Source organism: Salvelinus namaycush, chromosome 8 (genome assembly GCF_016432855.1).
Source record: "Salvelinus namaycush isolate Seneca chromosome 8, SaNama_1.0, whole genome shotgun sequence".
Classification (NCBI taxonomy): Eukaryota; Metazoa; Chordata; class Actinopteri; order Salmoniformes; family Salmonidae; genus Salvelinus; species Salvelinus namaycush.
The window spans coordinates 57,282,521-57,299,129 of NC_052314.1; the positions used below are offsets into that span (position 1 = coordinate 57,282,521).

A 16,609-nucleotide genomic window follows, 5' to 3' on the forward strand; every position below is an offset into this window, starting at 1 on the left:
ATTTATTATCCTGTATTTTATATATTTCCACACTATGAGGTTGGAATAGTAATGTGAAATTGTGGCTAATTCCCTTTAAGTATAAGAGCTGTTAGAAAAGACTGCCTGAAATTTCAGCCTGTTTTGGTGAGATGGAGTTTTGGCCTGCCAGGTAACATCACCAGGTGTTAAATTAGATATATATATAATATGCCAGTTAGCAGATGTTTTCATCCAAAGCAACTTACAGGCATGCATGCATACATTTTATGTATGAGAGACTCCAGAAATCGAACCCACTACCCTGATGGTGCAAGCACCAGGCTCTAACCACTGAGCCATACAGGACCAGTTACTGTAAGCTTCTTACATTACCACAAAAATACTTTTAAAGAGCTGAAGCAAGCCCCACAACTTCACTTGTCAAGTTACCATCTTGTTTTGTCTCGTTCTTGATACTGTTTTTTTGACTGATTTCATGTCAATGTTAATATGGCTAACATTAGCTAGCAGGCTAACCTCCAAACGAGCTTCAATGCCATACAACACTCCTTCCGTGGCCTCCAACTGCTCTTAAATGCTAGTAAAACTAAATGCATGCTCTTCAACCGATTGCTGCCAGCCCGCCTAGCATCACTACTCTGGATGGTTCTGACTTAGAATATGTGGACAACTACAAATACCTAGGTGTCTGGTTAGACTGTAAACTCTCCTTCCAGACTCACATTAAGCATCTCCAATCCAAAATTAAATCTAGAACTGGCTTCCTATTTCGATGTCATTTACAAAATAGCCTCCAACACTCTCCTCAGCAAATTGGATGTAGTCTATCACAGTGCCATCCGTTTTGTCACCAAAGCCTCATATACCACCCACCACTGCGACCTGTATGCTCTCGTTGGCTGGCCCTCACTACATATTCGTCGCCAAACCCACTGGTTCCAGGTCATCTATAAGTATTTTCTAGGTAAAGCCCCACCTTATCTCAGCTCACTGGTCACCATAGCAACACCCACCCGAAGCACGCACTCCAGCAGGTATATCTCACTGGTCATCCCCAAAGCCAACACCTCCTTTGGCCACCTTTTCTTCCAGTTCTCTGCTGCCAATGACTGGAATGAATTGTAAAGCTAGAGACATATCTCCCTCACTAACTTTAAGCATCAGCTGTCAGAGCAGCTTACCGATCCCTGTATCTGTAAATAGCACACCCAACTACCTCATCCCCATACTGTTATTTATTTTTTTGCGCTTTTTCACCCCAGTATCTCTACTTGACTGTACCTTTGTTTATCCCATGTGTAATGCTCTGTTGTTTTTGTCGCACGGCTTTGCTTTATCTTGGCCAGGTCGCAGTTGTAAATGAGAGCTTGTTCTCAACTGGCCTACCTGGTTAAATAAAGGTTAAATAAAAAATGTTTTCTTTATTTAAATAATTATATATTTGAGAGACAAGTGCTCATTGAATACAGTGTACAAAACATTAGGAACACCTTCCTTATGAGTTTGACCCCCCTTTGCCCTCAGAACAGCCTCAATTCATTGGGCATGGACTCTACAAGGTGTCAAAAGCTTTCCACAGAGATGTTGGCTGATGTTGACTCCAATAATTACCAAAATTGTGTCAAATTGGCTGGATGTCCTTCGGGTCGTGGACCATTCTACATACACACAGGAAACTGAGTGTGAAAACCCAGCAGCGTCGCAGTTCTTGATGCACTTAAACCAGTGTACCTGGCACCTACTACCATACCCTGTTCAAAGACACTTAAATATTTTCTATTGCACATTCACACTCTGAATAGCACACATACACAATCCATGTTACAAGGCTTAAAAAATCCTTCTTTAACCTGCCTCCTTCCTTTCATCTACACTGATTGAAGTGGATTTAATAAGGGATCATAGCTTTCACCTGGGTAGTCTGTAATCGGAAGAGGTGTTCCGGATGTTTTGTTTTGTACACTCGGTCTAGTTTACATGTTGTCATCAATCTAAGCCAACCCCGTCTTGTTTGCCCCATAGTTGTGCACCTGTCACTTTTGTTGCTAAACAACCAACCCGTCTATTGGAGAAGCAGTTCCTATATTCATATTGTACTGTCTTTGATTTTTAAAAACTCAACAACCTTCTCTCGCAACCATGTCAGAGACCACGTGTTACAGGCAACAAAAAAACGTCACATACATTAGCCAAATTCATCGAAGGTGCTTGAAGGCCCATAGCACCTTTAGCGCCTAGCTAGCTATTCCATCCGACACCGTGGGGGTAAGTGTGGACGTAAGAGTTTAGAAAATATGACCCATTTACTCTGCCATGTCAAAATACAGACATCAATTAAAATATCTGAATACAGGATTAGAGTTATTGTATTGTGTTGACACTCATGCCTCGTCCTAAACAAAGTTTAGCTGTCTAATGTTAGCTAGCTAACGTTTGATAGTTTGTTAGTATAGTCAGAAGACATTGGTTCCCAGTGGCGCGAGCTAGAGATAGCTAGCATATCAACTTGTTACTCTCGAGCTGCAATTTCAGTGTGTCATGCAGAGTTGTAAATGCAACGCTTTTGTTTTGGTACATTTTCGTAAAAATAAATGATTAGGTACTGGACCATGTGTAACGCGAAGCCTCATGAAAAAGTGCTGTAGCTCGCTAAATATGGGGGTTGACTGGACTTCCAATTGCATTACACATGTGCTGAAACTATAGCACGTTATAACTGCAGCAATACGGTGTGTACAGTTGGACCACTTCCATTAGGCAGATTTCCATTGGCCCAGGTTTATTCGACAAACGCAATGTTGCAAATAAAGTAATTGCAACATGTAATGAAAACGGTAGATATAATGGATATTTTCTAAATATCGACAACATTTGTATTCGTATAACGTGTGTATTTTTCTTTAATCTAAATTTCTGTATTGGGGGGGTCAAGGTGTTATAAACATTGACTGATTTACTTATGAACTGTAACTCAGTAAAATCGTTGACATTTTTGCATGTTGCGTTTATATTTTTGTAAAGTATATTTTCTATGCAAACTATAATTGTTGACAAAAAGACACGATGACGTCTTTCTGCACGTGAGTTTGGCTAGCCAACGTCGCCATGACATCGCCTAAAAGCGTCATCTGGGATTTCTATTGGAAAAGCAGTTTCTGACTGTCTTGGATACTAGGCTTCGTCATTGTTTTTCAACCTGGACTCTGGTGTAGACGTAACATAGTAAATGTACATTTGTCTCCTTCCCTTTGGTAGGATATGTTACATTTCGTAAGGGAAGGAAATTAATTTGTGGATGTCCGTCATCCATTTCGCATTATATGTTACGCATTACAACTCGTATTTGTAATTTGCAATACGTATATGTTACGAATTACAATGTATTGTGGCTAACTTTATCTAGGTGGCTAATGTTAGTTAGATGGCTAACATTAGTTAGGGGTTTATGGTTAGGGTTGAGTTAGGTTTAGGGGAAGGTTTATAGCTAACAGCCTAAGTAGTTGCAAAGTGTTTCCTAAAATGCTAAATTTGTCCGCGATGAGATTTGAACGCTCAACTTTTGGGTTGCTAGACGTTTGCGTTATGCACCTACCCATCCACACCGACCAACCAACCTCCTTTCGTGTTTGCCTCAAGTAACTTTGTCTTATTAACCATGCCAAACGTAACATATCACACTGATTTGACTGTCCAGGATTTATTTTTACTGTGTTACGCCTAGTCTGAGACCAGGCTGGTTTTTCAGCGTCTCTCCACCATGTCCAAAACAAAACGCATTCATATTGCTTTCCTAGTGCGAAGACAGTCATGTCAACCAAGCATCAATAACTGAATAATATGGGATTTACTCAAGTAGTTAACACTAATAGGACATGGTGTCTGTAGTCACTTTTGGCAGGTATTGTTGTGAAGCCACATCACACCAGCAGCACCCCTTGTGGCTTCTTCTATTGATGATTGATACTGTATTTTTGAGCAGAGCCCTATGGTCTCTAGTCAAAAGTAGTGCACTATAAAGTGAAACGGGTGCCATTTGGGACACAAACACTGCCCATTATTAACCCGTTCTTCTTCTCATCTTGTTATTTCAGCATATAATCACCAACACAGAGAACATACTGCTATGGCAGAACCAGATGTACAATTTAAGGTGAGTCTTTGACTGTGTCTAATGGCACCCTACTCCCTATATAGTGCACAACTTTTGACCATGGCCCATAGGGCTCTGGTCAAAGTAGTGTACTAGACCTACAGTTGCAAGAAAAAGTATGTGAACCCTTTGGAATTACCTGGATTTCTACATAAATTGGTAAACATTTTTATCTAATATTCCTCTGTCACAACAATAGACAAACACAGTGTGCTTAAACTAATAACACACAAGTTATTGTATTTTTCTTGTCTATATTGAATACATAATTTAAACATTCACAGTGTAGGTTGGGAAAAGTATGTGAACCCCTAGGTTAATGACTTCTCCAAAAGATAATTGGAGTCAGCTTAACTGGAGTCCAATCAATGAGACATTGCCTGATGTGAACTAGGCCTCGAACAAAAGAGATCTCAGAAGACCTAAGATTAAGAATTGATGACTTGGATAAAACTGGAAAGGGTTACAAAAGTATCTAAAAGCCTTGATGTTCATCAGTTCACGGTAGGACAAATTGTCTATAAATGGAGAAAGTTCAGCACTGTTGCTACTCTCCCTAGGAGTGGCCATCCTGCAAAGATGACTGCAAGAGAACAGCGCAGAATGCTCAATGAGGTTAAGAAGAATCCTAGAGTGTCAGCTAAAGACTTACAGAAATCTCTGGAACATGCTAACATCTGTGTTGATGAGTCTACGATACTTAAAACACTAAACAAGAATGGTTTTCATGGGAGGACACCACGGAAGAAGCCACTGCTGTCCAAAAAAAACATTGCTGCAAGTCTGAAGTTTGCGAAAGAGCACCTGGATGTTCGACAGCGCTACTGGCAAAATATTCTGTGGACAGATGAAACTAAAGTTGAGTTGTTTGGAAGGAAGGAGCACACAACACTATGTCTGGAGAAAAAAAGGCACTGCACACCAACATCAAAACCTCATCCCAACTGTAAAATATGGTGGAGGGAGCATCATGGTTTGGGGCTGCTTTGCTGCCTCAGGGCCTGGACAGCTTGCTATCATCGACGGAAAAAGGAATTCCCATGTTTATCAAGACATTTTGTAGGAGAATGTAAGGCTCTGTCTGCCAATTGAAGCGCAATAGAAATTGGGTGATGCAACAGGACAACGACCCAAAACACAGAAATAAATCAACAGAAGAAAATACGCCTTCTGGAGTGGCCCAGTCATAGTCCTGACCTCAACCCGATTGAGATGCTGTGGCATGACCTCGAGTGGTTCACACCAGACATCCCAAGAATATTGCTGTACTGAAAAAGTTTTGTAAAGAGGAATGGTCCAAAATTCCTCCTGACCTTTGTGCAGGTCTGATACGCAACTACAGAAAACGTTTGGTTGAGGTTATTGCTGCCAAAGGATGGTCAACCAGTTATTAAATCCAAGGGTTCACATACTTTTCCCACCCTGCACGATGAATGTTTACACGGTGTGTTCAATAAAGACATGAAAACGTATAATTGTTTGTGTTATTAGTTAAGCAGAAATGTGTTTGTCTATTCTTGTGACTTAGATGAAGATCAGATCAAATTGTATGACCAATTTATTCAGAAATCCAGGTAATTCCAAAGGGTTCACATACTTTTTCTTGCCACTGTATATAGGTGTCATTTGGGATACACATTTTGGGTTGGAATTGTTCCTTCGTCTAGCACTAACCAGTACTACATTGGTGTTTAGTTGCTATTCCTTTTTACCAATGTGTTCTTTTAATTACTGTCCGTGTTTCAGCTAGTGTTGTGCGGAGATGGAGGCACAGGAAAAACCACCTTCGTGAAGAGGCATTTAACGGGAGAGTTTGAAAAGAAATATGTTGGTGAGTTTCTTAGTCCAGACAGTCCTCTGTCCCCCTTCTCTCTCTCAGCTTTACATACCTCTTTTTTTTCATCTTCGTCTTCTGCTCCTTCTGCTTCCACCATACCTGCAATCAATAATCAGACTTAATTCTCTCCTGAGGGAAATTTAGTTAGCAGGCGAACTTTATAATTGTAGACAAAAAAAGACACAATGACTTGTTTCTGCGCATGAGTTTAGCTAGCCAACGTGGAAAAGCAGTTTTTGATTGTCTTGGATACGATTCTTCATCATTGTTTTTCTAACCTGGACTCTGGTGTAGACGTAACATAGTAAATGCACATTTGTCTCCTTCCCTTTGGTAGGCTATGTTACGTTTCATAAGGGAAGGAAATTTATTTGTGGATGTCCGTCATCCATTTCGTATGATATGTTACGAATTAAATTCGTATATGTAATTTGCAATACGTATATGTTACGAGTTACAATTTATTGTGGCTAACTTTAGCTAGGTGGGTAGCGTGATAAAAAAAAAAAAATGCAATCCATACAAGAGTTTAAACTGTTCTAGATCCCTGAACCATGGCTGACCTGCCCTTCGCTCCCCCTCCTCTTCCCCCTGTAGCGACTCTGGGAGTAGAGGTGCATCCCTTGGTCTTCCACACCACTCGAGGGACCATCAAGTACAACGTCTGGGACACAGCCGGACAGGAGAAGTTTGGGGGGCTCAGAGATGGCTACTACATACAGGGTACGTAACATTTGTGTGGGTCACATGTCTGTGTATTGTATTGTAGTACATACAGAGTAGGTCACATCCTGTCCTCAGATCTCTACACAATCTTACCCTCTAGTGCAAAATGACTCAGGTGGGTACGGGCACCAAACACTTAACAATTATCTGATACACTCGATCACTCTCCCCCTTCCACTCTTCTCTCCCCTATCTCTCTCCAGCCCAGTGTGCGATCATCATGTTCGACGTCACATCTCGCGTCACCTACAAGAACGTGCCCAACTGGCACCGCGACCTGGTGCGCGTCTGCGAGAACATACCCATAGTCCTGTGCGGAAACAAGGTGGACATCAAGGACAGGAAGGTCAAAGCCAAGAGCATCGTGTTCCACCGCAAGAAGAACCTTCAGGTAACTGCGGCAACGCCAGCCCGACGCACATGTTAAGATAGTGTTTTTTTTACCTGTCAACTAACACACCTGTCTCTACAAGTATATACAGTTGAAGTCGGAAGTTTACATACGCTTAGGTTGGAGTCATTAAAACTCGTTTTTCAACCACAAATTTCTTGTTCACAAACTATAGTTTTGGCAAGTCGGTTAGGACATCTACTTTGTGCATGACACAAGTAATTTTTTCCAACAATTGTTTACAGACAGATTATTTCACTGTATCAGAATTCCAGTGCATCAGAAGTTTACATACACTAAGTTGACTGTGCCTTTAAACAGTGTGGAAAATTCCAGAAAATGATGTCATGGCTTTAGAAGCTTCTGATAGGCTAATTGACATAATTTGAGTCAATTGGAGGTTTACCTGTGGATGTATTTCAAGGCCTACCTTCAAACTCAGTGCCTCTTTGCATGACGTCATGGGAAAATCTAAATAAATCAGCCAAGACCTCAGGAAAAAAATTGTAGACCTCCACAAATCTGGTTCATCCTTGGGAGCAATTTCCAAACGCCTGAAGGTAGCACGTTCATCTGTACAAACAATTGTACGCAAGTATAAACACCACGCAGCCATCATACTGCTCAGGAAGGAGACGCGTTCTGTCTCCTAGAGATTAACGTACTTTGGTACGAAAAGTGCAAATGAATCCCAAAACAACAGCAAAGGACCTTGTGAAGATGCTGGAGGAAACAGGTACAAAAGTATCTATATCCACAGTAAAAACGAGTCCTATATCGACATAACCTGAAAGGCTGCTCAGCAAGGAAGAAGCCACTGCTCCAAAACCGCCATTAAAAAAGCCAGACTACAGTTTGCAACTGCACATGGGAACAAAGACCGTACTTTTTGGAGAAATGTCCTCGGGTCTGATGAAACAAAAGCAGAACTGTTTGGCCATAATGACCATCGTTATGTTTGGAGGAAAAAGGGGGAGGTTTGCAAGCCGACGAACACCATCCCAACCGTGAAGCACAGGGGTGGCAGCATCATGTTGTGGGTGTGCTTTGCTGCAGAAGGGAGTGGTGCACTTAACAAAATAGATGGGATCATGAGGCAGGAAAATTGTGGATATATTAAAGCAACATCTCAAGACATCAGTCAGGAAGTTAAAGCTTGGTTGCAAATGGGTCTTCCAAATGGACAATGACCCCAAGCATACTTCCAAAGTTGTGGCAAAATGGCTTAAGGACAAAAGTCAAAGTATTGGAGTGGCCATCACAAAGCCCTGACGTCAATCCCATAGAAAATGTGTGGACAGAACTGAAGAAAAAAAAACGTGTGCAAGCAAGGAGGCCTACAAACCTGACTCAGTTACACCAGCTCTGTCAGGAGGAATGGGTCAGAATTCACCCAACTTATTGTGGAAGGCTACCCAAAATGTTTGACCCAAGTTAAACAATTTTAAAGACAATGCTACCAAATACTAATTGAGTGTATGTAAACTTCTGACCCACTGGGAATGTGATGTAAGAAATAAAAGCTGAAATATCATTCTCTATCCTATTATTCTGACATTTCACATTCTTAAAATAAAGTGGTAATCCTAACTGACCTAAGACAGGGCATTTTTACTAGGATTAAATGTCAGGAATTGTGAAACTGAGTTTAAATGTATTTGGCTAAGATGTATGTAAACTTCCGACTTCAACTGTATGCCTCAGCTGGAGTGCTGTGTCTGCAGTGTTTCTCCCTTCCTTGGTTCCTTTTTTTAGGTGGGAGAGCTAAAATAGATTTGATTAGATAGTTTGGACACCATCTCATTCAAGGGTTTTTCTTTATTTTTACTAGGATCTACATTGTAGAATAATAGGTCAGACATCACAACTATGAAATAACACATGGAATCATGTAGTAACCAAAAAAAATATTTTATTTGAGATTCTTCAAAATAGCCACTCTTTGTCTTGATGACAACTTTGCACACTCTTGGCATTCTCTCAACCAGCTTCATGAGGTAGCCACCTGGAATGCATTTCAATTAACAGGTGTGCCTTGTTAATTTGTGGAATTATTTTTCCTTAATGCGTTTGAGCCAATCACTTGTTGTGACAAGCTAGGTGTGGTATGTGGAAGATAGCCCTATTTGGTAAAATACCAATTCCATATTATGGAAAGAACAGCTCAAATAAGCAAAGCGAATCACAATCACCCGACCTCAACCCAATTGAGATGGTTTGGTATGAGTTGGACTGCAGAGTGAAGGAAAAGCAGCCCACAAGTACTCAGCATATGTGGGAACTCCTTCAAGACTGTTGGAAAAGCCTTCCAGGTGACTACCTCATGAAGCTGGTTGAGAGAATGCCAAGTGTGTGCAAAGCTGTCATCAAGGAAAAGGGTGGCTATGTTGAAGAACCTCAAATATTTTGGGGGGGTTACTACATGATTCCATATGTGTTATTTCATAGTTTTGATGTCTTCACTACTCTAAATTGTAGAACAATTAAATAAAAACCCATGAATGAGTAGGTGTTTATAAACCTTTGACTGGTTGGGTGTGTGTGTGTGTGTGTGTGTGTGTGAATGAGAGAGCGAGAGAGAGCCTGGATAGAGAAGACCATACCTAATTGACTGACTCCACCTCCCCATCAGTACTACGACATCTCAGCCAAGAGTAACTACAACTTTGAGAAGCCCTTCCTGTGGCTGGCCAGGAAGCTGGTAGGAGACCCCAACCTAGAGTTTGTGGAGATGCCAGCCCTCGCCCCCCCGGAGGTTGTCATGGACGCCTCCCTGGCCGCACAGTACGAGAACGACCTTAAAGTGCGTACACGCATGCAGAACACATGCAGAAGTCGCACACGCAATATACCGTACACACACACAGGCTTCAGTGTTTGAAGTGTTATTTATTTTAATAGTTTTTATTTACATCAGGAACTTGCATACAAGTATTTAGTTTTACAGGTGATTTACAGGTGATTTAAAATAATGAATACACAATTTTTCCTTACGCCTCCAGGTTGCTGCAGAAACTGGGCTTCCAGATGAAGACGACGACCTTTAACCTGGGACCTCGCTGGCCTCCAGTGTTCTGGGAGCGTGCCCTATTGCTGACCTTAACCCTTGACCTTTAATTGTAAAAGCCTTCCCCAATGTTTTGTTTTTGTGTTTCAAACTGAAAATGTATGTCTGGTAGCGTGAAGATTTCAGTAGAAGTTTAGACTGCTCAAAGTAGGCATTACTCACACACGCATACAAATGAAAGACTTTGTATGCTCGCTGTACTATACTGACTAAGGGTGATATGAAATCACACTAAATTAAAAAAAAATATTTAAATACAAACTAGCTGCTGTGTCAATTCATGTGAACAAAATCGGTGTGTGTCTGGATTTTAGCAAGAATCACATTTCACTTGCTTCTGGGTCTACCTGGTTGATGTTTGACAGCATTTTATTCTACGGATGTGGCTGTGGTGTGGTTGATGGGGATTGATAATGTACAAGTTCCACAACATAAAGTTGTATAGTTAATACATGTGTACAATAATCCATTTGTACAGTGCCTTCAGAAGGTTTTCGTACACTTTGACTAAGTCCACATGTGTTGCAGCCTGAATTGAAAATGGATTAAATTGACAACAAAAAATTGTCACCCATCTACACGCATCCCTGTATCACAACCGGCAATGTTTGGGAGTCCCATAGGGCGGCGCACAATTGGCCCAGCGTCAAGGGTTTGGCCGGTGTAGGCCGTCATTGTAAATAAGACTTGCCTAGTTAAATAAAGGTTCAATTAAAAAAAAAAAAAAAAAAAACGTAATAACAAAGTTTATTTAAAAAATATATATATATAAAAAATGTAACATTAGTATTCACACCCCTGAGTCAATACATGTTAGAATCACCTTTGGCAGTGATTACAGCTGTGAGTCTTTCTGGGTAAGTCTCTAAGAGCTTTGCACACCTGGATTATACAATATTTGCACATTTATTATTTAAATTCTTCAATCTCTGTCAAGTTGGTTGATCATTCCTAGACAGCCATTTTTAGGTCTTGAAATAGATTTAAGTCAACTGTAACTAGGCCGCTCAAGAACATTCAATGTCGTCTTGGTAAGCAACCAGTGTATATTTGGCCTTGTTTTTTAGGTTATTGCCCTGCTGAAAGGTGAATTTGTCTGTCGGAAAGCAGACAACCAGGGTTTCCTCTAGGATTTTGCCTGTGCTTAGGTCTATTCCATTTAGTTTTATCCTTAAAAACAACTTTAGTCCTTGCCGATGACAATGCTTGAAAATATGAAGTGGTACTAAGTGATGTTGTGTTGGATTTGCCTCAAACATAACGCTTTATTTAGGAAATAAAGTTAATTTCTTTACCACATTTTTCAATTTTAATTTAGTGCATTGCAAAAGGATGCATGTTTTGGAATATTTTTATTCTGTGCATTCTTCCTTTTCACTCTGTCATTTAGGTTAGTATTGTGGAGATCAACATTGTAGTTACTATCACAGACATTCAACTCTAACTGTTTTAAAAAGTCACCATCGGCCTCATGGTGAAATCCCTGAGTGGTTTCCTTCCTCTCCGGGAACTGTTAGGAAGGATACCTGTATCTTTGTAGTGACTGAGTGTATTGATACACCATCCAAAGTGGGGAGGACGGGCTTGTGATAATGGTTGGAGCGGAATCTGTGGAATGGTATCAAATGCATCAGGCACATGGTTTCCATGTGTTTGATGCCATTCCATTTGGCTCCATTCTAGACATTATGAGCCTTCCCTCGGCAGCCTCCAGTGAACTTCCCCATGCTCAAAGGGATATATTCAATGTCTGCTTTTTTTTTTTTTACCGATCTACCAAAAGGTGCCCTTTATGAGGCATTGGAAAACCTCAATGGTCTTTTCGGGTTGAATCTGTGTTTGAAATTCGTTGCTCTACTGAGGGACCTTACAGATAATTGTATGTGTGGGGTACAGAGATGAGGTAGTCATTCAAAAATCATGTTAAACACTATTATTGCACACAGAGTGAGTCCATGTAATGTAATATGTTAAGCACATTTTTACTCAACTTATTTAGGCTTGTCATAACAATGGCGTTGAAAACTTACGGACTCGAGACATTTCAGCTTTTCTTTTTTTAATTAATTTGTAAACATTTCTAAAATATAATTCCGAGTTGACATTATCGGGTGTTGTGTGTAGGCCAGTGACACAATCTAAATGTAATCCATTTTAAATTCAGGCTGTAACACAAAATGTGGAAAAAGTCTAGGGATGTGAATACTTTCTGAAGGCACTGTAGGTATTTTTCTCCACATGTTGTGTTCTATCATGAAAAGTTGTCTTGACAAGTTGTTCTCTTGAGAAACAACCAGCAGACAGGATGTACATTGAGTGGCCTAATATATTGGTACCCTTGCACTTTTCTTAAATAATTCATAATTGTCTAAAATAAATTTAAATTTAAAATAACTCCACACCTGGTTATTTGAATTTCCACATTGCAGAACCAAATACAATTTCAGAAAATATAATATTAGCACCCAGCACTAGTACTTGGTTGCACAGCATTTGGTCAGCATAACTGCCGCTTATTGCAGCCCTCAATGAGCTTGCTGTACCTTTCTACTGGCAACTTTGCCCACTCTTCAGCTGTAAATTGCTCCCAATTCTTCAATGTTTGATGGTCGCCTTTGACCAACTGCTGTTTTCAGATCTCGCCTTAGGTTTTCGACGGGACTCAGATCTGGACTCATTGCCAGTGTTTCTTCTTGAACCATTCCTGGGGCTTCTTTATGTGTTCTTGGGGTTGTTGTCCTGCTGGATACCCACGACCTTTGACAGAGACCTCGTTTTTGGAATCCGGGTTGAACACTGCACTCCAAAACTCCTTGATAATCTGCTGATTTCATGATGCCTTGCACATGTTCAAGGCCCCCAGTACCAGAGGCAGCAAAGCAGCCTCACAGTATTATCAAAAACACTCTCCCATGTTTGGTTGTAGGGAGGGTGTTATTTTCTTTGAATGCTTCATTTGGTCATACATTACTGTATATATTGTTTTTCAACTGTAGAAGTAAAAAAAAATAATACTGGAGTGAAGGGTGACAATATATTAGGCTGCAACTGTACCCAGGGGTTGCGCATACTGTCAAGACAAACCCGGAGGGTTTGCAACCTTTTATGTGTAAGAGGTTGAGACATCAGATAAGAGGAAATACATGGGAGATTAGGATGGAGGTATGGAATAGGTATATAAGGAGGCAGAGCGGAGTGAAAGAGAGCATCTGAGGCAAGTAGAGGAAAAAGGCGGTGACATTTACACACACCAGGGTAAAACCCAAATGTTTGATTCTGTAATGAGAAAATGCACCTCTTTTTCCAATGTTTTTCCACCTCTTTCTGTTTGCTTTCTCGTTTGCCTCCGTGTTCTATGTATTTCTCATTGTGTGCCGGTCGCGTGCCCCCACAGATCGTAACTCCCGGTCTCCTTTAAAAATATATATATATATAATAACTTTGCTCTTTTCCCAACAGCTGAAGAGAAGTGAAGATCCCATGATGCTACTCGGGCCATCTGCCATGGTGCTCAATGGCCTAAACTCTACAGGTACAGTAGCCTGCCCTCATCATTTTAACACCACAGTGACTGATGTAGATTCTCTCAACAGAATATATATTTTGAGGGCCAGATACTCTGACCCAGATTAAGCCTAGTCCTGGACTGAAAAGCATGCTCAAATGAGAATCTCCATGGGAAGTTCTGTCTGCCCCATCAAAAAATATATAGTATAGTATACATGTAAATACTATAGTATTGACTGTATCGTTTTTGCTGACTTTACTGTAGTATTTACTGTAGTAATGTATACTGTTTTATTTACTGTAGTATTTACAGTTAATTATAGTATAAATACTGTCGTAAAATATAACTGTAGTCAAATCTGTCAATGTGCCCTTGAGCAAGGCACTTAACCCAAGATGCTCCTGTAAGTCGTTTTGGATAAGAGCGTCTGCTAAATTACTAAAATGTAAATGTATATACTATAGCATTTAATGTAGTGTTTTTGCGGATTGTAGTATACTGTAGTATTTACTGTAGTGTTTTTGTGGATATTACTGTACTATTTGTTTTATTATCTTTTATATAGAATTCGAGGCTTTCTCCTTCAGGAAACCTACTGGAGAAATACTAAGATCTAATTTTCCATAACCTGTAGGTAGGACTGGGGTCTGAACAGACCCCGGCTCTTCTGGTCTTTTCTATAACCTGTAAGGAACTCAGTATATGGCCTATACTTTGCATGTAGGTTTCTCACTTATGGGTGGAACAGATTGCGATATGGGGAATGGGCAGGGTATATGCAAATAAGATACTGTAGTATTTACTATAGTTTTTTTTTTTATTGAGTTTTTTTCCAGACTGTAGCGTTTGTGGATAATACTGTAGTATTTACTATAGTATTCTACAGTTTACTACAACATTCTATAGTAAGTACTACATATGGTCGAGGGATACTACAGTGTGTAGTGTAGTATTTTTTCATGTTGGTGGGAAACCAGCCCTGAGAGTATATGGACGGAGCCTCTCTCTCATATGCCTCCTTCTAATCTCTCCCTTGTTCTCCCCTTGTTCTTTTAGAACCTAAGCGGGTCTCTGGGAAGGTCAAGGTCTTTCTCTCATGTTCTGGCCATTCTACCTGGTATAAACTTCTTCGAGGAAGAATTGGACTTTACATCTGCTGAGGTAAATTCAGACTTCTCTAAGGTTTTAGCCTACAGACCCATGTTCTCTCAGTTATTTAGGCAAGAGAGTCCCATTGAGACCAAGGTCTCTTTTCGTTAAAGGTAGACATACTGTAGTGTACCTCTGTATCTCTGCATGATATGCAGAATTACCCAAATTTCCAGTATAACCAACTCTCAAAGCAGCAGGCTGTACTCTAGTTCAGGATATCTACACTATTGTCTTAATTTAAGTTTTCAGTGTTGTGCATTAGTCTAACCCTAATTTTAAATCTATTATATTATTTAAATCTATTAAATCTATTATGATGACAACTCTCTCTCTTTCGCTTTCTCATGCATTCATTAATTCATTTATTTTCTCTCACACACACAGACATTCTGCCGTTCTCAAAAGGACACATCTCATTTGATATCAATCCACTCCAGCCTGGAGAATGAGGACGTGGATGGTTTTGCTCGGACGTTCAGCAGAAATTCCACCTCGCATCTGGCTCGGCGGTTTTGCAGTATCTGGCCCCATTCAGGTGACAATTTTAGATTGAATAGGGGCAGGTTCCCGTACACAGATTGAGTCTAGACCTGGACTAAAAATAATTATTGATGGAGATTCTATATTGAGTCTGCTTTTTAATCCAGGATTAGGCTTAATCTGTATCCAGGAAACTGTCCCATTATTTATTTTTTGAAGTATTATTATTTTAAACCTTCATTTAACTAGGCATGTCAGTTAAGAACAAATTCTTATTTTACAATGACGGCCTACCCCGACCAAACCCTCCCTTAACCTGGACGATGCTGGGACAATTGTGTGCCGCCCTATGGGACTCCCGATCACGGCCTGTTGTGATACAGCCCGGGATAAAACCAGGGTCTGTAGTGACGCCTCTAGCACTGAGATGCAGTGCATTAGACCGCTGTGCCACTCGGGAGCAACTGTTCACCATTCAGAACCAGGTGGACAACAGTGTTCATGCCCCCCAACTCCTTCTGCTCACACACACACACACACACACACACACACACACACACACACACACACACACACACACACACACACACACACACACACACACACACACACACACACACTTTTGATTTGATTAGAAGTATGACTGATCTCACAAGTTTTGTATTGTATAGCTCAGTGGCCATGTGGTTAGAGTGACTGTCCTGAGCTTGGAAGGTTGGGGGTTTGATCCCAGGTCGAGTCATACCAAAAGGGGCCAGATTCCTCTCTGCTTGTCACTTAGCATTAAAGAAAAGGATTGGGGGTAAGGTCCTGCGATAGACTAGTGTCCAGTGGGTGTACTTGTGTTGAACGCTTCATCAAAAGCCTCACACTACAGTAGATAGGCTCATGCCGTTCTGGCTTGGACAAGGCTACGTAGCTACTTATATAGCTCAATACTCTCTAAAAGGCATTAATAATGGATAAAAACTAACTTTTTTCATTTTATCTCTCCATCTCAGAGAAAGGGGAATGGAATGATAAGCAGTGCAACCAAACCAATGACTTTCTGTGTGCCTTCAAACCTGATGAAAGAGAGGAAATGAATGAAGGAGAAGAAGAAGAGGGGATGGTGGAAAAGGGGAGTGAGAGGTTTATCATTTAGAGTAGATGACAGATGAGCAATCAAGTGAGCCCAAAGTAAGATTTAACGAAACAACTGGTAGTGTTAGAAACTTCAAGACACATTGCATTTGAGGATCCTTTCTAGACCTATTGTCAGAAAACAGTGTGACCTAATGTATTTTCAGGAAGAATGGCGTCGATAAAAATGCTGC

At 40.6% G+C, this 16,609-nt stretch overlaps 1 protein-coding gene across 1 annotated transcript; it reads left to right on the plus strand.

The window, feature by feature from the left end:
- The first annotated feature begins 2,033 nt into the window (after nt 1–2,033).
- Nucleotides 2,034–10,414, plus strand: LOC120051986 (GTP-binding nuclear protein Ran-like). The gene is made up of 7 exons (XM_038998864.1): nt 2,034–2,247; nt 4,074–4,132; nt 5,879–5,963; nt 6,567–6,692; nt 6,899–7,086; nt 9,719–9,889; nt 10,089–10,414. Exons 2-7 carry the CDS (start codon nt 4,106–4,108, stop codon nt 10,131–10,133), a joined length of 642 nt encoding a protein of 213 aa, XP_038854792.1. The 5' UTR covers nt 2,034–2,247; nt 4,074–4,105; the 3' UTR covers nt 10,134–10,414.
- The last annotated feature ends 6,195 nt before the right edge of the window (nt 10,415–16,609 follow it).